The sequence below is a fragment of the Mauremys mutica genome, chromosome 6 (assembly GCF_020497125.1).
Source record: "Mauremys mutica isolate MM-2020 ecotype Southern chromosome 6, ASM2049712v1, whole genome shotgun sequence".
NCBI lineage: Eukaryota > Metazoa > Chordata > Testudines > Geoemydidae > Mauremys > Mauremys mutica.
The window spans coordinates 10,146,780-10,167,197 of NC_059077.1; the positions used below are offsets into that span (position 1 = coordinate 10,146,780).

Below are 20,418 nucleotides of genomic sequence, written 5' to 3' on the forward strand. Positions count from 1 at the left end.
ATCAGATCCTGTGCTCCACTCAGGACTAAATTGAGAATTGCCTCTCCTCTTGTGGGTTCCTGTACCAGCTGTTCCAAGAAGCAGTCATTTAAAGTATTGAGAAATTTTGTCTCTGCATTTCATCCTGAGGTGAAATGTTCCAAGTCAATATGGGGATAATTGAAATCCACCACTATTATTGGGTTCTTTATTTTGATAGCCTCTCTTATCTCCCTTAGCATTTCATCATCACTATCACTGTCCTGGTCAGGTGATCGATAATAGATCCCTAATGTTATATTCTTATTAGAGCATGGAATTACTATCCATAGAGATTCTATGGAACATGTGGATTCACTTAAGATTTTTACTTCATAGGTTCATATTGATTCTATATTTTCTTTCACATATAGTGCCTCTCCCTGCACGACCTGTTCTGTCCTTCTGTTATATTTTGTACCCCGGAATGATTGTGTCCCATTGATTGTCCTCACTCCATCAGGTTTCTGTGATGCCTATTATATCAATATCCTCCTTTAACACGAGGCACTCTAGTTCACCCATCTTATTATTTAGACTTCTAGCATTTGTGTACAAGCACTTAAAAACCTTGGCACTGTTTATTTGTCTGCCCTTTTCTGATGTGTCAGATTCTTTTTTATGTGAATGTTTCTTGTCTGATCTGGCCCCTACTTTATTTTCTTCCATCCTCTCCTCCTGACTAAAACCTAGAGACTCTCTATCAATAGACTCTCCTCTAAGAGAAGTCTCTCTCCGATCCACATACTCCTCTACATTCAGTCCGCTTTCCCCCCATCTCTAGTTTAAAAATTGCTCTGCAACCTTTTTAATGCTAAGTGCCAGCAGTCTGGTTCCACTTTGGTTTAGGTGGAGCCTATCTCTCCTGTATAGGCTCCCCCTATCCCAAAAGTTTCCCCGGTTTCTAATAAATCTAAACCCCTCCTCTCGACACTATCGTCTCATCCACGCATTGAGACTCTGAAGCTCTGCCTGCCTACCTGGCCCTGCACATGGAACTGGGAGCATTTCTGAGAATGCCACCATAGATGTCCTGGATTTCAGTCCCTTCCCTAGCAGCCTAAATTTGGCCTCCAGGATGTCTCTCCTACCCTTCCCTATGTCATTGGTACCTACATGTACCATGACCACTGGCTCCTCCCCAGCACTACACATAAGTCTACCTAGATGCCTCGAGAGATCTGCAACCTTCGCACCAGGCAGGCAAATCACCATACAGTTCTCCCAGTCATCACAAACCCAGCTATCTATGTTTCTAATGATTGAATCTCCCATTACTAACACCTCCCTTTTTCTAGTGATTGGAGTTCCCTCCACCGGAGTGGTAACCTCAGTGTGAGAGGATACCCCAACACCATCTGGAAGGAGGGTCCCAACAATGGGAAGGTTTCCCTCAGCTCCCCGTGACTGCTCTACTTCACTGGGCCTTTCATTCTCCCCAACACTGCAGGGGCTGTCTGACAGAGGGTGAGGGAAATAAAAATCTTTCTTAACACAAATATCATTGCAAGTAGTGACTTGCTGAAAATTCATTATAGATAACATTAGATAAAGAAATTAAATGTAGTGAACTCCTATTATGTGTAATGGAATAATCTTAGTGGAATGATTGAATTCACATGCCTTCCTCCACCCTATATATTGCACCTCAAGAGTTACATGTATTTTACAGAATATTACACAGAGCACTGTTGTTCAAGGCCTCAAGCTGAGCATTATGCTACAGCTGGATTGTCACCATTAGGCTTTTGTCTCAGTCTGATTTAGGGAGAAAGTCAATGATCTGGAAAGAAATGTGAAACTCTTTAGATGTTTCTCAGAGTCCCAAAACTAATTTCACTCCTATTGTTGCTTTTGGTTTTCTAAGGAAAAGAAGAAGGAACACATGGGCGTGATATGCTAAAAGGAGATTGTCATGCATGTGAACACAGATGCTAATGAACTAGAGGACAGCACTTTAAACTGTTATATTTTTCTATACCCAAGTTAGATCATTTATTTAAAGTGCAATTCTACTATGTATAAATGGCATCCTGGGTTTCCATGTTTGGTACGTCAGTAGATTCCAGGGCAAATATGATCAGTTTACAAAACCTGCTAGCTGTGGATATGAGTGGATTAGGGTCCTTTAGATTGAAAAGGGTAATACAAATGAACTGTAATATTTACCTTAATTTATTAACAATTCTGGTGCATTGCTCTTTGATCCAGGCCTATTCTGGGTCAATAATTCTCAACAGTACCATATGGCACATGCTGCATAAACTCCTAACATAGCAGAGGAAAAAGAGCAGGAAGAAACTTCACTTACCTGCCTGAACTCCTCAAGATCTATTTTGTTTCCCACCAGCACCAATGGGATGTCATAAGTGTGCCGGACACGATAAATGAGCTCCTTAAACTCTGCAGCTTCCTGAAAGGATTGGCGGTCTGTGATGGAATAGCAGATAATGAAACCCTCTCCACCTCGCATATATTGGTCCCTCATGGCTGTGAATTCTGCCTGCAGAGTAAGAATGACATGCTCTATAATTTAGTAAACAAAATAATCCGCCTATAAATAATGGACGTGGTGAGAGTTTTTCTAAGGTAATTTTAGATTGATTGTTTACTTTTTTTAACTAGTGCTTAGCAAAATTTAGTCTTCCTCCAGGGACCAAGACAGCAATTTGTCTCTGAGTAATTCACCTCCTAGTTTTTCCTTAGGCAATTTCTTTTTCACAGATGAGCAATCTTGTATTGATTCTTGATATTTCTTAGTCTCATGTTTTTCTAGCTTCTTCCATGATATCTGTATGTTGGTGTATGCTTACTACGCAGATCAGAAGTGAAGAGCACCTGGATATTATTACCTAAAGACAGTAATCTTAGACCTGTCTCCTGTCTATAGACTTGATCCAGAGCCCTGTCATGTCCCACTGACTTGAGTGGACTTTGGATTAGTCCCTAGAAGACCTGACACAAGAAAGACATACATAATACATACATACATAATAAAACTTCTATTCTTCATCTAGCACCTCAAAAGGCACCAGTTTCCATTCCAGTGCGGGACACTATCACTACAGATGGGTGAGCTACTTTGAATAAAATAAAAACTGTTCCAAAAATCTACCCCAAACTCAATGGGACCTTTTTTTTGCCACATTAGCATTTTTTAAAGATAGCTTTTGGTTAAGAACCATATGCCTTGGTCTTGCTCCTGTTGAAGTTAATGGGTATGAACTCAGAGTATAACATTTGGAAAATCTTAAGCTTTGCTGTTCAAAAACCAGATACAATTATTGCCACCTGAGATTTTTTTTTTTTAAACAACTTTCATTTTCAAGTGCCTTTGTTCTTCTTGATCACAGCCTGGAATAAAAGTGAAAGGGCCCCAAATTCTATGACAACAGTTGGTCTGAATGAGAATTCTCATGACAGAACATGTTCTCGTGAGATTTCCATACTCAAGAGGCTCTGATAAAGTTCAGAATATACCTATAAATGTTGGACAGCCTCTGTAAGCTGAACCTTTTACCCACCCGAGAATTTAAATTAGGATTTTCAAGGTAGTTTAAGGGAGGAAGGTCCCTAACTCTCACTGAAATTCAGTGGGAATTATGCACCTAAAACCCCTATGCCCCTTTAAAATTATCACCATTACGCATCTCTAAGGTATTCATCTAGGCCATATGGATCACCATCATCCACAATTGATGGCTCTATACTTGTTGACCATTATCCGTTATTGTGATCCATCCTTTAATCAAGGAGTTTCTCACATATTTCAGAATACATTATCTCCACATGGGAAAAGCTCATACACTTACCTCCAGACTAGCAGATTAATAGGTGGCTTTTTGTCAAATTTACTAGAACTTGTCAAAATCTGGAATTTCCTTCCAAGATACTGTAAAACCATTAGATATTATATATTGTAAAAAGTTCCACTATGATGGCCCAGCTCACTCACTCTCAAGATATGGTGGGCTGCAGAAGGCTTCATACACCACACAGGAGCAATTCATCAGCAGAGTGGCCTCCCCCGTGGCTGGGGACTCATCCTTCTCTCAGTCCTGACCTGGGGTCTCTGCTCTATTATCCAAACCTCCACATTATCTGAATCCCTTCCTTGTCCTCCATGAATCTCATGCTTGGGACAGGGAAGGGATTCAGAAAATGGAGATTTGGTAATAGGGTTTCCAATAAACAGGGGTACACTGTATTATACAAGTGAAACCCCAGTTGAGCTGTGGGAGCTGCCATACACATCTAAGAGCAGAACTTGACTCAAACCATAGGCCTTAGTCCTGCTCCCATTGACATTGATGGCAAAATTCCCCAATGACTTCAGCCAGAAAGGGCCTGGGCCTGGAGAGCTTTATTCAGGATGACTATTCAGCAAGGCAAGTTTGCTGCTATCACTCACTCATTCCATGCATTTTCTCAAAGTCTGTCTTTCTACATCCCCTCTTCTGCCCTTTGTTTCGAGACATGGCAATACAGTAAAGTTATGACTTAAAGGATACAAATTAGTTTATTCTGCTTATTTTGACATGTTACTGCAGGTATGTGTGTTGGACTAACTGCCAAAACACCTTTTGTGCTTGCAGTGATCCATTTTAGCATGCATTAACTATTTTATGCAAATTGGATTGGGGCAGTCCACTTGTTAATTTTCAGTTTCTCTTGCATTTTGGATGCTGGTTTCCACATACCTCCTTCTGCCCTTTGGCATGGCTGCTCATTATGGATGCAAGGACTAAGTTAAAAACAAAGAGACCTTTCTTAGATTTTCCCACTGGTTTCTTTTAATTCTGCCTAGTCACTCAGAACCCTGACATTAGAAGCATCTTCTGGACCTGAATATAAGACTGTATATACATTTTGGGGCACAGGTAATTTATGATACTCAATAATAGACCAGTGCAAAATTTTACTAGAATTGGGACCAAACCAAAACCTATATCTAATCTCCTGGAGACACTGATGAAGTTTTAATTCAAGTCCAGATTCAATATCTATTGCTTACTCCATCTCTACAATGGAAAAGTTCAAAATCTTGCATTCCAACAGGTCTGGAATTTGCAAAAGTTCAGAGATGGATCAAGATCTAAGCTTTGTGGATCCTGAAGTCGTTACAACTATTCAGTATTTTCCTTGATTCATTTATAAACTAGATAAAAATACACTGTGTTTTGTACATCCTGAATGCTAATACCTCTTTAATGTTTTCTGCTGTAAATATGTTTTTGTTGGTTAATTTTTCCAGGAACATTAGTGATGCCATTTGTTATCCATGATGAAAAAAATATTGAACATTTCCACATGGGTAAGTGCAAAACAGAAGATACTAGAGGATGTCACATATCTTCAAAATTCACAGAATCAAACTGAAGATTTGTCATGATTTGCAGCTTGACATCGGTTCTAATATGTATATACTATAACTAGGAATGTATTGAAAAATACAATAGGAAAGTAATTCCATTTCAAATGATTTCCTATTTGGAATGAGTGAAGTGGTCCAGGTAAAATAGTAGTGGTCCAGCTAGAAACAGAACCAAAACTTTTCTAAATTTCAAAGAACACCACATGATTTTCCTTTAATTTTCACACAATAGATTGGATTGGGGAATGGGGGATGGGGAAAAACACACAGATATAAACCCTCATGCTTCAAACCACTTTATAACTAATGAAGTCAAGGAAGAAAATTTCCCTCTGGATAAGTTACACCATAATGGAATAGTCTAGGGCTTCTTGCACCTTCCTTTGAAACATGTGGTACTGAACACTGCCATAGACAGGATATTGAACTAGATGGATCTCAGAACTTATCCATTCTAATAATTTTTGCCATGTTTCTGGTCCATCTGGTCTTTTGATAGCGGCCAATGCCAGATGCTTCAGAGGGAATGAACAGAACAGCACAACTATTAAGTGATCCACTCCCTGTCACCCAATCCCCCAACATCTAGCTGTCAGAAGCTGAGGGACACCCAGAGCATGGGGTTGTGTCCATGACCATCTTGCCTAATAGCCATTGATGGACCATCCCTCTATGAACTTTTGAACCCTGTTATACTTTTGGACTTCACAACATCCCCTGGCAATAAGTTCCATGCAGGTTATGTGAAGTAGTACTTCCTTTTGTTCGTTTTAAAGCTCCTGCCTAATAATTTCATCGGTAACCCCTAGTTCTTGTATTTATATGAAAGGGTAAATAACACTTCCTTATTTGCTTTCTCCATGCCATTCATGGTTTTATAGACCTTTATAATATTCTTCCTCAGTCTTCTCTTTTACCCAAGCTCAACAGTCCCAATCTTTTTAATCTTTCCTCATGGAAGCTCTTCCACACACCTCAACTGTGTTGCCCTTCTCTATACTTTTTCCAGTTCTAATATCTTTTTTTGAGATGTGGCAACCAGAATTACAAGCAGTATTCAAGATGTGGGTATACCATGGATTTATAGAGAGGCAATATGATATTTACTGTCTTATCTCTTTCCTAATGGTTCCTAACATTATTAGCTTTTTCATTGCTGCTGCATGTTGCAGGTGTTGTTAGAGAACTATCCACAATGACTCCAAGATCTCTTTCTTGAGAGGTAACAGCTAATTTATACCCCATCATTTTGTATGCATACTTGGGATTATGTTTTCCAATGTGCTCTATCTTGCACTTAACACTGAATTTCACCACTTTGTTGCACAGTCATTCAATTTTGTGAGATCCCTTGTAAAGTCTTTGCAGTCTGCTTTGGACTTAACTATCTTGTATAATTTTGTATCATCTGCCAGCTTTGCTACCTCACTGTTTACCCCTTCTTCAAGATTATTTATGAATATGTTGAACAGCATATGCCCCAGTACAGATCTCTGGGGTTCCTGCTATTTGCCTAAATCCACTGTGAAAACTGGCCATTTATCCTTACACTTTCTTTCATGTCTTTTAACCTGTTACTGATCCATGAGAGTACCTTCCCTCTTATCCCATGACTGCTTAGTTTGCTTATGAGCCTTCAGTGAGGGACCTTGTCAAAGACTTTCTGAAAGTTCAGTTATACTATATCCACTGGATCACACTTGTCCATATTTGTTGATCCCCTCAGAGAATTCTAATGAATTGGTGATGCATAATTTCCCTTTACAAAAACTATGTTGACTCTTCCCCAACAAATCATGTTCATCTATATGTCTGGTAATTCTGTTCTTTACTATAGTTTCAACCAATTTTCCTGGTACTAAAGCTAGGCTTACCAGCCTCTATTTGCCACAATCGTCTCTGGAGCCTTTTAAAAAAATGACATTACATTAGCTTCCTCCAGTCATCTGATTTAAGCAATAGGTTACATACCTCACTTAGTAGCTTTGTAATTTCATATTAGAGTTTCCTCAGAATTCTTGGGTGAATACCATCTGGTCCTGATTACTTCTTACTTGTTAAATTTATCAGTTTGTTCCAAAACCTCCTTTGATATCTCAATCTGGGACAATTCCTCACATTTGTCACCTAAAAAGATAGGGTCCAGTATGGGAATCTCCTTCTCATCTTCTGTGGTGAAGGCCAATGCAAAAAATTCATTTACCTTCCCTGCAATGTCCTTGTCTTCCTTGAGTCCTCCTTTAGCACCTTGATCATTCATTGCCCTCACTGAGGTTTCTTGCTTCTGATGTACTTAATTTTTTAATTAGTTCATGTATTTTGCTAGTTGCTCTTCAAATTCTTTTTGGCAGGCCTAGCTATACTTTTCCACTTGACTTGCCAGAGTTTATGCTCATTTCTATTTTCCTCAATAAGATTTGACTTCAATTTTTAAAGTTTGCCTTTTTGCCTCTAACCACCTCTTTCGTTTTGTTGTTAGCCATGGCGGCATTTTTTTGGTGCTCTTACTATTTTTTTTATTTGGGGTATATAGTTAATTTGAGTCTCTATTGTGAGGTCTTAATGAGTTTCCATGCAGCTTAGAGGCATTTTACTTGTGACTGTTCCTTTTAAATGCTGTTTAACTAGCTCTCTCATTTTTGTATAGTTCCCCTTTTTGAAGTTAAATGCTACAGTTGTGGGCTTCTTTGGTATTTCCCCCTGCAAAAAGATGTTAAGTTTAGTTATATTATGGTTGCTATTACCAAGCAGTTCAGCTATAGTCATCTCTTGGACCAGATCCTGTGTTCCACTTAGGACTAAAATGAAGAATTGTCCCACCCGTTGGGGTTTCCAGGATTAGCTGCATCAATAAATTTCTGGACATTCACAGTGTCTAGAATTTTGTTCTCTGCAGGTTTCCCCATTATTGATTTTTCTATTTTTATAACCTCTCTAATATCCCTGAGCATTTCATGATCACCATCATCTTCCTGGTCAGGTGGTCAGTAGTATATTCCTTCTGCTATACAATTATTGTTCAAGCATAGGAATGTCTATCCCTAGAGATTTTGTGATACAAGTTGATTTACACTATATTTGGCTCTGTGCATTCTTTCACATAGTAGGTTGTGCTGGTGGGAGAATGGCATTCTGTCATGCTTATATATTTTGTGCTCTGGAATTACCATGGTCCATTGATTATCATACTTCCTCCAAGTTTCTGTGATGCCTATTATACCAATATTCTCAATTAATACCAGCACTCAAGTTCATCTTAGTAGTTAGACTTCTTGCATTTGTATATAAGCATTTATAAAATGTATCAGTATTCAGTAGCCTACCTTTATGTGATGTAATTGAATAGACTCTTTTATTTGACTGATTCTCTTCAGCTCCTGCCTGAACTTTATCAGCTTCTATCCTCTCCTCTTTACAAGGATATAGGAAATCACTGTTAATAGATCCTTCCCTAAGGGACTTCTCTGTCCCAGCCATGTGCTTCTCCACACCTGTTGCCTTTCTGCCAGCCCTTAGTTTAAAATTTCCTCTACAAACTTTTATTAAATTTTACATGCCAGAAATGTGGTTCCACTTTGGTTTAAGTGGAGCCCAAATGTTCCTCCTTTCTCAAAAGGTTCCCTAGTTCCTAATAAACCTAAAACCCTCCTCCCTACATCATCCCATCCACGCATTGAGACCTTGCAGTTCAGCCTGTCTACCTGGTCCTGCAGGTGGAATTGGAAGCACTTCAGAGCACGCTGCCATGGAGGTCCTGAACTTCAATCTCTTACCTAGAAGCTTAAATTTGGCCTCCAGGACATCTCTCCTACCTTTCTCTATTACAAGATATAGGAACGGACAGTATTATTTTCAATTTCTTAGCATGCAAATATATTTTGGAAGAATGTTTTAAACATTCCAACAGACCTGCAAGTTATTTACCGACCAATATGGTCATTATCTCTTGGGACATACCAAAGAAAAAGAAATAGGCTGAAAATTTTTAAAAAAAGTAAATGATACCTGCCCATGCTTCATTCTCAAGAAACCAACCCAGTATGGGAAAGATCCCCTTTCTTATGTTGGTATAAACAAATCAAAATATACACTTCCAAATTAAAAAAATAATTAGTATAATACCTAGCTCTTCTCTTCAACAGATCTCACAGAGGTCAATATCATTTTACAGACTGGGAAACCAAGTCAGAATGAGGGGAAGTGACTTCCCCACTGTTACCCAGCAAACAAATGGCACCAAGGACTCCTTAATCTCAGTCCAGGGCTTTATTCATTAGGCCACACTACCAGGAGTTAAATAAGAGAAGACAGATCAAAAGCGATCTCCAAGACAGTACAGAATATTTTGCTCCTTTATTACATACTGTAGCAACTCTGAGGACAAAATCACTTCTTCCACAGAAGCGGAGCTCTTAGAAATTTAAAGGTGCAACACATAGAAGCAAAGGCATCACAGTTTCAAGCACCACACTCAATACATTTTTGTCTGATCTTAGCTTGTACCTGTCTTGAAAGAGATCAGAACCTCCTTAGGGAGCCCATTTTTAATCTGAAAAATGCCCCTTTCTATATCTGCTTGTCTTGTTTTCTGCTTGACTTTAGAATTGGGAATCTGCTAACAGATGTTCTTAATCAAAGCTGTCTGCCTGATTACCACAGGAGTCACTCTTATTAAGAAGTTTTCACATTTATTAAACACACACACACACACCACAGGGGGGGTTGCGGAAAGAGCCAGTGTATTGTCTGTCTATGACAATGAACCATCAAGGATAAAGTGAACAAGAAGGATACAGGAAGAACAACAAAAAAAACTTCAAATGACAAATGTGTGTGGGGGGGAGGGGGAGGAATCAAAAGCATGACCTTGCACTGTGAAGACAACTGTGTGAAAGTACTGATTTAAAATTCACTTCACAGATTTGCTTTTGCAAAAGCTGGCGTTTTCTTAAGTTTCTGTGAGAATGTTATTACTTTGGTGAAGGTGAACTTTTATCAGAAAATGCATTTTAAGATCATTATTCTATATACCACCCTGCTAAAATGGTAAAATTCTCAAGTGCTTCCTGAACACCCTTTCCCTCGTATAATGAGACCCAACGTCTCCTGTTCCTTCCTTTCACAGAGATTAGTCTCCCTGGAATGTGTCTGGGCCTGAGATGTAGGAGGAAGTGGACCACTAGACCATCTCCCAGAGGAGGCAGGATTTAAATAGATGGTGGTCAGTGTTAATAGTTACAGGTTCAGTCAAACTAGGGGCAAGTGGTCCAAAGTCATTACTTGAGCTATGTAGGCCTACCAGACAACAGAGCTATGGAGGCCTACCAGGCAACAGAGCTAGGCAATTTTTTTTCCAGGCAAACAGTTTCTAGGCAACAGTTTTGGTCAACCCAAAACACAAGTGTGTTCTCCAATAATTACGGCACTTGTCAGGGACATGGGAGACCCAAGCTTGTGTCCCAGCTCTGGAGCAGGGATTTAAATTCAAGTGTCCCACCTGCCAGGCGAGCACCATAACCACCAGGCTGTAGCGTATTCAGGGGTGGGTTGCTTTCACCCTATCCCGTTAAAACTGTTCTGCGTAGACTGTTGGTCGTTCATCAGTTAAGACTGAGACGATCACAACACATCTTCCAATCTTCTCTCGCTCTGGCCATCCTTCGCTGTTCTACTTTGTATAATTATTTAAATATTTATTAAGCCACACAGAGATAGCGAGATTGATGCTGTAGTCTGCTGATTTAGGCATTCACCTGGGACCTAGTAGATCTGGATTCTGATCCCGCTGCTGAATCTAACAATTCCCATGGATCCCACCCCATCACAGGCTTCCATGTCAGTCTGTGCAGGGCTGACATGTAAACCTTTTGTTACATGGCTGCTTCCTTTCACAGCTTCCCCACGACACAGTTCTAATGGTGGGGAAGGCATTGCACCATCCCTAGGTTAAACAGGTGAATTTCACTTTTTCAGCACTCAGCAAAAGAACTGGCACACAGCAGCTTTGGTGAGAAAGACTGAAAAGGTTCTGTCTCCAGCTGAAATTGCAGCCAGATGTTTTGCATTACAAGAGTCAAGGTGGCAATCCTGGAATATGCATTGGCACATTTACACCCAGGTGCCATCTGCACTGATTAATGCACATCAATCTGCCACCAATCACCAATGTAAGCAAAGCTGCAAAATCACTGAGCAACATCAAAGCCCCATCACTTCACCCTTCTCCTCCTGCTTTCTCCTCCTACCAAAGCTAACTTTCAGAAGATCAGAAACAAAAGCTGCTGTACAGGGAAGGAGAATAAAAGGAGTTTGCAGCAGGAGGTACCAGTCCATCTGAGACAAACCAAACCATCTGCCACTCAGCTGAAAGGGAAAGTGGAGAATTTGATAAAAACGCAGATGTAGAGCAGAATGAGAACAGTAGCTATGGCTTAAACACTGGGGGCCTGATACTGATTTACACTAAGGCTCCTTTACATTGCTCTGGCAGTAAAATTACACCTGTTTAAAGGCGCCTTTACACTGCTTTGGCAGGATGTCAAAACAATGTGACCGGGCCTTACTGTAAATCAGAATCAGTCCCTGGGTCTGCAGTGGAGGTGGGTTATTGTTATAATCAGTCCATTGATTAGTGATCAGTCTCCCTCTCTCCATAGTAATACAGGAAGGAATCTTTCCTCATCTTTTCCCATTATAAAGAGCATTGTGCTCCTTGCTACCTGTTAGTTTGTGGTAGCGGCGGCAAAGAACGCATTGCAAAGGTTGGTGGTGTACAACACAAAGCTATCATGCAAAATAATCTCTGTTCCCAATGAAGAATTTTAAACCTGAAATTAGTTCTGGTGACATTTTGTAACGTCTGTGGTATGATTCTCTTAACTCAATGAGGCTAAAGCAATAGAAAACTGGGGTAAGTAATAGCAGAAATGAACTTTTGTGGTTTGTAATGTAACAGACAAGTTCGGCTAAAACCTACCCCTATGAGTCCATGGGGTAGGTTTCTCTCTCTCGCACACATTCCACTGAGAAGGTTTCTTGCTCTCAAAGAAGAAAAGTAATAGAGCTATTGAAGCAGAGACTCTCTAGCTTTTCAAATGATATATGCATAATACAAGAGACATGTATTTTTCCTCCAGACCATGAAGAGCACAGTTAATGGAGCTGACCGAAGTGCTGAAATTAAAAAGTGCCACTATATACACACAGAGCAAAGAGGCCTTGGAATGGGAGTAAATGCTAATGCCAAAGCAGTGTAAACTTGCCTTAATATAAATGAGGTTTTAAAGGCAGAAGGGACCATTATGACCCTCTGTCCCATGTATAACATTGGCCATAGAATTTCACCCAAAGATTAATTTCAGAGGCAATTGAAATAAGAGGCAAGTAAGTTGCCTTATTTCAGATCCTGATAAATAACAGGTGAGCCTCTAATTTTTGGAATTTCAGCTTCTAATTGGATAAATACCAAAAATGTATCCTAATCTCCTGAATCTGCATTTCTGGAAGGGCTACAAATCTCAGGTAAATAGGCTCCCTCTTGAGGTTTCTGCTACATCATTCTGCCCACCGTTTTCCTGGCCTTCTCATCCCAGCTAGAACCTGGTAGTGCTTTAGACGTCTATAAAGGATTGGGTCATGTTTGGGTCTAGAAATGGGCAGCAGCCCAGGGATATGAGTTCTTGTATTTCCCTCAGCATAGTGCACTTGTCCCTCATCCTGGCTATGCAGACTAAGTTTCTATAAATACCTGAGGGACTTTCAAACTTCAGAAGACTTAAAGGAAATACTAGGACAGAATAAATCCAGAGACATTGGGGTTTTGGTTCTCTCTCTAGAGGGTCTTATACGACATCCATTACCACAGCATCAGGGCATTACTAACAGCTTAAATCAAAATGAAAAAAAATGCTGAGACATTATGTAGAGTCCAAACCTGTTCGCACTGATTATAATTTGTGGTCTTCATTAGACTCTTTTCTATTTAAACCATGATAGGGATAGGGATATGGTTTTTTTGTGGTTACAGTAGGGATAGGCATGGTGGAAGCAAAGATCCATCATTTCTTTTGGCCACATGTGCCTGCACTAGATATAAGCCTGAACTGGAACACCAGATCCAAATATCTTTCAACTTGGGAAGTTAAGGATATGGATCAGAATCTACATTTGAGCTTTCCAGCCCAGGCTCATCCTTACTTTCCAATTACCACCACCTCCTGTCCCCTTTAGGGTTTTCAGCCACATTAACCCTGCTGAAATAAACCCCACTAACTGTCAGTAGGGGTGCCCTTTCAAACAATGGTGTCTTTACTTACATTTTGATTAATCTAGTTTGTTTCTGGTTGTGCTGCCCCAGTAACCGATAGAAAAACATTTTGTTTTGCAAATATTTTACTTCGTGTTGCTCAGTATCAGGGAGACTAAACAGCCAGGCTGGCTTATACAACAATGATGCTCCCAATCAGTAAGGATGAAAAAATAACAAGAATCCTTCCCACAACAGAGCAAAGAAGCAGAACAAAGCCCTACAAAAATATCAGAAATCCCAAAACAGCATGACAGAAGCCCTTTTGTCTACTAAGGAGGCTACTAACTAACCAGCTCTAATGTTCAGATCTCCATTCCAAAGCCAGCTTCTCTGCACCAAGGTTCCTGGTTTTACTGTTTCCTGGCCTCAGGTGACTGTCATTCACCAATTTGCTGCACCTGTGCTGCAAGTGGAGGTGTATTAATCAAACTTTTTTTAAAGTGGCAAACCTCCCTGTCATACTCAATAATGAAAATATACAATCTCTCATCTGGGAGTCAACACAGTCTTTCCATTCACCCCAAAACAGGGTTGGAAGCATTAAATCAATTCTCCACACTAGCAATAAAACACCTTGAAGCAACAGTCCCCAGCTCAGTGAACTGTCTTTTTCTTTCATGTTAATGCTAACGGTTTCTTCCTTGGGAATAAACACTTTTATAATTTTCTTTTAAATGCATTCACTGAAGAAAGCTTCATTGTTAACTATCTCAAAACACCCCAGGTGCATTTCGTTTATTGCATGCCATAAAACACTTCCCTCCATCCTAATTTGTATTCAGGCAAGAATAAAACAGATTTTCATCTTTTATCACAAAAATGCATCATAAGTGGTAAAGGGAAGGAATTAATTGCTCAGTAAATATATTTTAGTAAACAGCAGAATAACAGAAGTGTGGAGGTAATGACTGCAGCTGGCAGACAAAGGCTCACCAGGGATTAGAACAAGCCCATGTCAGCTCACACAAGAAACACAGACTTACTATTTTCCCCAGTGTGGCTTAGCAAAGGTAAAACAGGAGGCCATGGAACTGACACATTGATGTTCTGATAAGTGACTCAGAATGACATTCTGGGCTTGCATATTTACTGCCTTGTGGTGACTTCCACATCCAGTTTGCTTACCTTACAAATCCCAAGAGATGGTTGTTCCCCACCTCGAGCTGCAAACCTAACCTGAGATTTGAATATCAAGCTGGGCTTTTCTTTGTCTCTTACAGCATGTCGTCATCACACATAGTGAAATTCCAGCCACTGAAATTTAGCTAAGCATTTTGCCGAGGCTTGGACACCAGCAGTGTTCTACAAATCATAATAGTTGTGAATAAAACTTTCAATAAAAAGAAGAAGAAATAGCTTTTCTTTAGTTGTATTGATTTTGTATTGATCACAGCATAAAGTTGTGGTATGATTCTATGACACAAATGGCCTGATTTTCCCATTGCCCTTACACCATGTGTAATAATTTACGCCAGTGCAAAGTAGGTGTCCAATGCTATCATTTTTATTTGATTTCATCTTATACTAATTAAGCCCACAGGAAACAGATACTATGGGCTGAAACTACCTATCTAATTATCTTGGATTTGATCTTCTTCTGTTCATCCCTCTACTCAGGGGTTTGACAAAGTGACAAAGTCTTGCCTCTATCAGAACAATTTGGGGGACATGCCATGAGAAAAATCTCATGCAGTTTTCCTTTTCTCCCTCTATCTTAAAATAGGGGTCAGATGCCAGTTTGTAGCTAAGAGGCAGAAGATAAAAGAGTTCAGAATGATAAACAGATCTAAATTCCTATATAGGTGCAGTCAGTATATCTGCAGATGAGCTTTTGTTCTTTCAAGAGAAGCACTTGCTGAGCAAAGTTTGTTTTGTATCCTCACACTGTTCTGGTAATTATATAAAACTGCTGTGACAATAATATATTCTCATTAGCTATCAATCCCTAATGAAAGCAGGAGAGAAAGTCTATCTGAGCTGGAGGAAGCAAGAGAGATACAAATCTGAAATATATCTGGTCCCATATTGAATTAAGATCCCATATTGAATTAATAATTTTCTTGAAATAATTATTTCTCCTTCCTTTCTCCTTTGGAATGTTTTCATACCCAACAGTAGCATCGGCCAAGTCAGGATTTCCCAGAGCCAGAAAAAAATGGTTGAATCAATTAAAATACTTACCAGCATGAATATGCAATGAAAACTCAAGCTGAAACATTTGTTGATGTTTGTTAATTTCATTTGGTTGCACCTCTCTTCCTGGTTCTGCTTGGGAACAGATACCAAAGTGCTGGAATACTATATCCTGAAAGATACAGTGTTCCGGTTCCCACGATCATGAAATGGAAAATACCAAGACTCTCCTTAGAAAGCCTTTTAGTGTGAGATTCCTAGTGCAATCTGGCAGGTTCAAAAGGTTTGGGCAGTTCAGATAAGACATGAATAGGTACCCGTAGGTGCCGGAACTAGTGGTGCGGGGGTGCTGCTGCACCCCCTGGCTTGAAGTGGGTTTAATCATATTCAGGGTTTACAGTTTGGTGCAATGGCTCTCAGAACCCCCACTATACAAATTGTTCCAGTGCCACTGTAAGTAACTCATCACTGGCACCTCAACACCTTTTTGCTTGAATGGTCCCCTCTTTTCCTTGCAGCCTACTTTGGAGCCCCCATCAGCCAATCCAGTGGCTATAGTGCAGCATGAAACACTGCTAGCTTTTTCTGAGCCATGATTGCCTTGCACCAAAACACTTTTACACTCCTATTGATCCAAAGCCTTCAAGGTGCTCACACCCCCACTTCCTGCCAGAGGTCATACACTTGGTCAAGTATTTCTTCTGTTATGGCAGTGCTGTTACACATGATCTGCGTGTGTAAGCACGTTTTTACTCTGGGAAGAAATGCTTGCACTGCGGTGAGTTTGAGTCTCGAGGTTCTGTTTTGAGCAGCAGATACTGGTGTCTGGAATGAATCTTCTGAAATATGGGATTGCCTGTCTGCTGTTTGTGGCCATGTCTAGTATATATGTGTAAATAAAGCAATTTGTATTTAGCATATACCCATGTCACTGATTTCTCCTCCACTGAGAAGCAGTTTCCAAGGACATCCACCTCTCTTCAGAGGGGTAATGCTGGTAACAGAAATGGGATACTGGTGTCGCTAAAAGGGACAGAGCTACATAATGACGTGGTGCTGTAAGAGCTTGGGTGGGTTTGCAGAGTTTGGGTAGTGGTGGATGTAAGCTTATTCCCAGTACAAACTATTATGGAACTGTTTGGAAAATGGTAAGTAATTTCCTGAAAAATTTGGAAATAAACAAAAACAAAATTTTGGGGGGGGAAATGTTCTGGGTTTTTTGTTGTGGTGGTTCTGTTTGCTTGTGGTGCTGTGGGGAAAAGCACAAGCTGATGTTTTGTTTTGGAAAACCAATATATATCAAAGCCACTAATTTTTGTGTGTTTTTTGGGGGGAAAAACAACAATTTCAAATGAAATACATATTTTCCATGAAATTTTTGTTTAGAAAAAAAGGTTTTTTTTATATTTAAGAAAAAGAGTTTAAATTGAAAACTTTCACCCAGCCCTAATATGGAACTCTAACCACGACCAGAACCTGCCTTGTCTTTTAATAAAATCCCTAGGAAAGGGGAGTGGTAGAAATATTGGCTGCTATTAGACATGGGTCAGGTCATCCCACTGGACATCCCACTAGTGCCGTGGTGATATGATTTGAAAGCCACTTTTTGGGGGGCAGGGGGGAGGAGTGGGGACATCAGCACCTCTGGCATCAATAAACTCTGATATTCACCATAAGTCAATATCTGCTTCCTACAGCCATACATTACACCTATCTGACAGAAGGGTAAACAGGTGTAGAAAGGTAAAGTGGCACCCTTGGTTATGCTGTGATTCCTTTGATTACAGAGACAGGAAATAAACTCAGAAATCTTAGCTTGCAAACACCTGCTCCAGCTAGACAAATTGTCTTTATGTAACATAGGCCCTTCTCCCACTGAAGTCAGTGAAAGCCTTGCCATAGATCAGGGGTCGGCAACCTTTCAGAAGTGGTGTGCTGAGTCTTCATTTATTTACTCTGATTTAAGGTTTCGCATGCCAGTAATACATTTTACGTTTTTAGAAGGTCTCTTTCTATAAGTCTATAACAGAAAGCTATTGTTGAATGTAAAGTAAATAAGGCTTTTTAAATGTTTAAGAAGCTTCATTTAACATTAAAGTAAAATGCAGAGCCCCCTGGACCGGTGGCCAGGACCCGGGCAGTGTGAGTGCCTCTGAAAATCAGCTCACACGCTGCCTTTGGCATGTGTGCCATATGTTGCCTACCCCTGCCATAGATTATAATAGAACAAGAAGAATCCCTCTACTGTTATGATCTATTACTGTCATTGAATCTATGATTTACCAGAATATCTTTCTTTAATACCTTTCCCAAACCTCAATTCTACTCCCAAATTTGCAGCTTCCGAAACAAAGTTATATAGTGATGAGATCGATTTTGTCTCTCTCTGCAAGACTGAGTGTCAAAATATACAGTAGTTTGCCATGATAAGGAATTCAACAAAGCATTCAGGATCATGGTCTGATTTTTTTTCTGAATGCTGCATCAACCTGCCTAACAAATAAATATAAAAAGAAAAATAAATTCATGCTATTCACTTAGCACATTGAGTTAATAACGTTCACAGTTTAGCTCACTAATACAGTGTCTTTAAAAATGGGAATATTTCATTTACACATTACAGTATATAAGAGAATGTGCATTAAAGTTATTTTCTCCACAAAAGAATAAGCTCTAAAGGCCCATTAAAATATAATTACTGCCAAAGCTTCATTTTAAATTTCCTTTAGATAAGCTTCAGTAGCTTGGTTTGAAACTCGTCTAGCACTGATTCAGGATTACGGAGCAACATGTTTTGAGAATAAATAGAAGAATCACAGATAACAATCTGAGTGAGTCATCAGACTATGATGTTTAGTCTGGAAAAGTGTCTGGAAAAGTGTGTTTATCTGAAGAGCTCTTGGGTTAACATGGTACCCTCTTCAAAGCTTGAAGCAGGGGGTAAAAATCTTAGTCTTGGAGGCTGGCAGAATAAACATGTCTTGTGATTTGCTAGCAATTTGATAGATAGATTTCAGTACAGAGTGTACTGTTGTTGTCAGGTTGGAAGTGCCTGTCTCAAAATGAATTAAAACACAAACCGCTCTAGACAAAGGAAATTCTCCCTTAAATGATATCCCTTAGCACTTTAAGGCCGGTTTTTCAGTCTGGAAAATATGCTGCTGCATCAACTGCATTTAAAAATACACCATTTGGACATGCAAAATTGGTCCAATAATTGTGCATATGTCAGTTCTGATTGTGAGGGGCATTAACCCATTTTTTTCTGTGCAAGTACCTTCTCTGTGTGCAAATGAGTTTGCCTGCCTGTCTAGGGTCTTCTAGGGTTCTCTTTCTGAAAGTAGGGTTCTGGGTGGTGCTTTTTTTTAAAAAAAAAAAAAGCTCTTTGTGGGGGCTCAGTAAAGAGCTTGGGATCATGAGCCAAGGAATAAAAGCCTTGTGTCAGCAAAGGGTGGAAGAACATAACAAAGGAGATAACTGCTGTGTCTGGAGGGAGGGATTTAAACAGGGCTGCAGAAGCAGCAGCACATTTTGAGCTTAGAATGAAAAACGACTGAACGTGCTAAATGTTTCCAAGGCTCTGTGTGACAGCTCTTTGTGTAGGGCTGGGACAGCTGAGGGGGGTGCCAGTCACTGATACTCAGTCGGGCAGATCTGAGGCAGAAATAAAGGACTAAAAGCCTGAGTCTCCTCTCACTTACACCAGTATAATTCCAGAACCAGTCCTTTGAGAGCAATGCAGTTACACTGGTGTAAAACAAATTTATGTGAAAGAAGACTCAGGCCTGGTGCATCAGGGAACACTGTGAGAACAACCAACAGAGAGCAGCATAGGAGTGAGTTTCAAGGGACATATTTAATAAAGGAAAGAGGCTGAAAACTCAACTCAAGCCTCCTTCTCAGTAAGGGCTCCATCCTGCTCCCTTAGTCAAAAGGAGTTTTGCTATTAACTCCAAAGACACCAGAATCAGGCTTTGAAGCAACCACTGCCTGCAAACTAGAGATGTTACAAAAGCGTCCAATGAAAAGATTTTTCTCCTGAAAACATGGGTCCATCAAAATCAAAGTTTTCCACAGGAAAATAATGATTTCAAGAAAACGTTTTGATTTTCAGAATAAACATTTTGAAACGAAGCGAAAGATTTCATTTAAAAATGTTGATATTTGTAACATTTTGTTTCAAACTGATATTTTGACTTCCAATGTCATTCTTATATGATTTTAAGCTGAAATGTCAATTCAAAATGACACTGTTCAGGTTGAATAGACATTTCAATTCAATCAAAAAAGTAGTCTTTTTTTGTTTTCTCATTTCCAAATTAAAATATTTCCGAAATTTTCGTTCTGGGAAATGTTCCCATATTTCGACTTTTTGTCCCAGTTTAGGATGAAAAGAAAGGTAGAACTAGCACAGTTTCTCATGGGATGGACATTTTGCTTTCCAACCAGCTCTAGTGCAAACAGAATAGGAGGCAGACAACTTCAATGCACTGATTAGCAGAAGAAGGAGCTATTCACATACCGTAGTACAACACAACATTCAACATGTCACACCAAGTAAGGAAAAAGAATACAGCATGGACAC

At 39.7% G+C, this 20,418-nt stretch overlaps 1 protein-coding gene across 3 annotated transcripts in view; it reads right to left on the bottom strand.

Moving 5' to 3' along the window:
* RIT2 (Ras like without CAAX 2) overlaps positions 1 to 20,418 on the bottom strand; it is a 282,203-nt gene that overhangs the window by 117,724 nt on the left and 144,061 nt on the right. For all 3 annotated transcript variants that reach the window (XM_045021680.1, XM_045021681.1, XM_045021682.1), the window contains exon 4: positions 2,330 to 2,521. In XM_045021680.1, the coding sequence (XP_044877615.1) occupies positions 2,330 to 2,521 (192 nt within the window). The remainder of the gene's footprint in view (positions 1 to 2,329; positions 2,522 to 20,418) is intronic.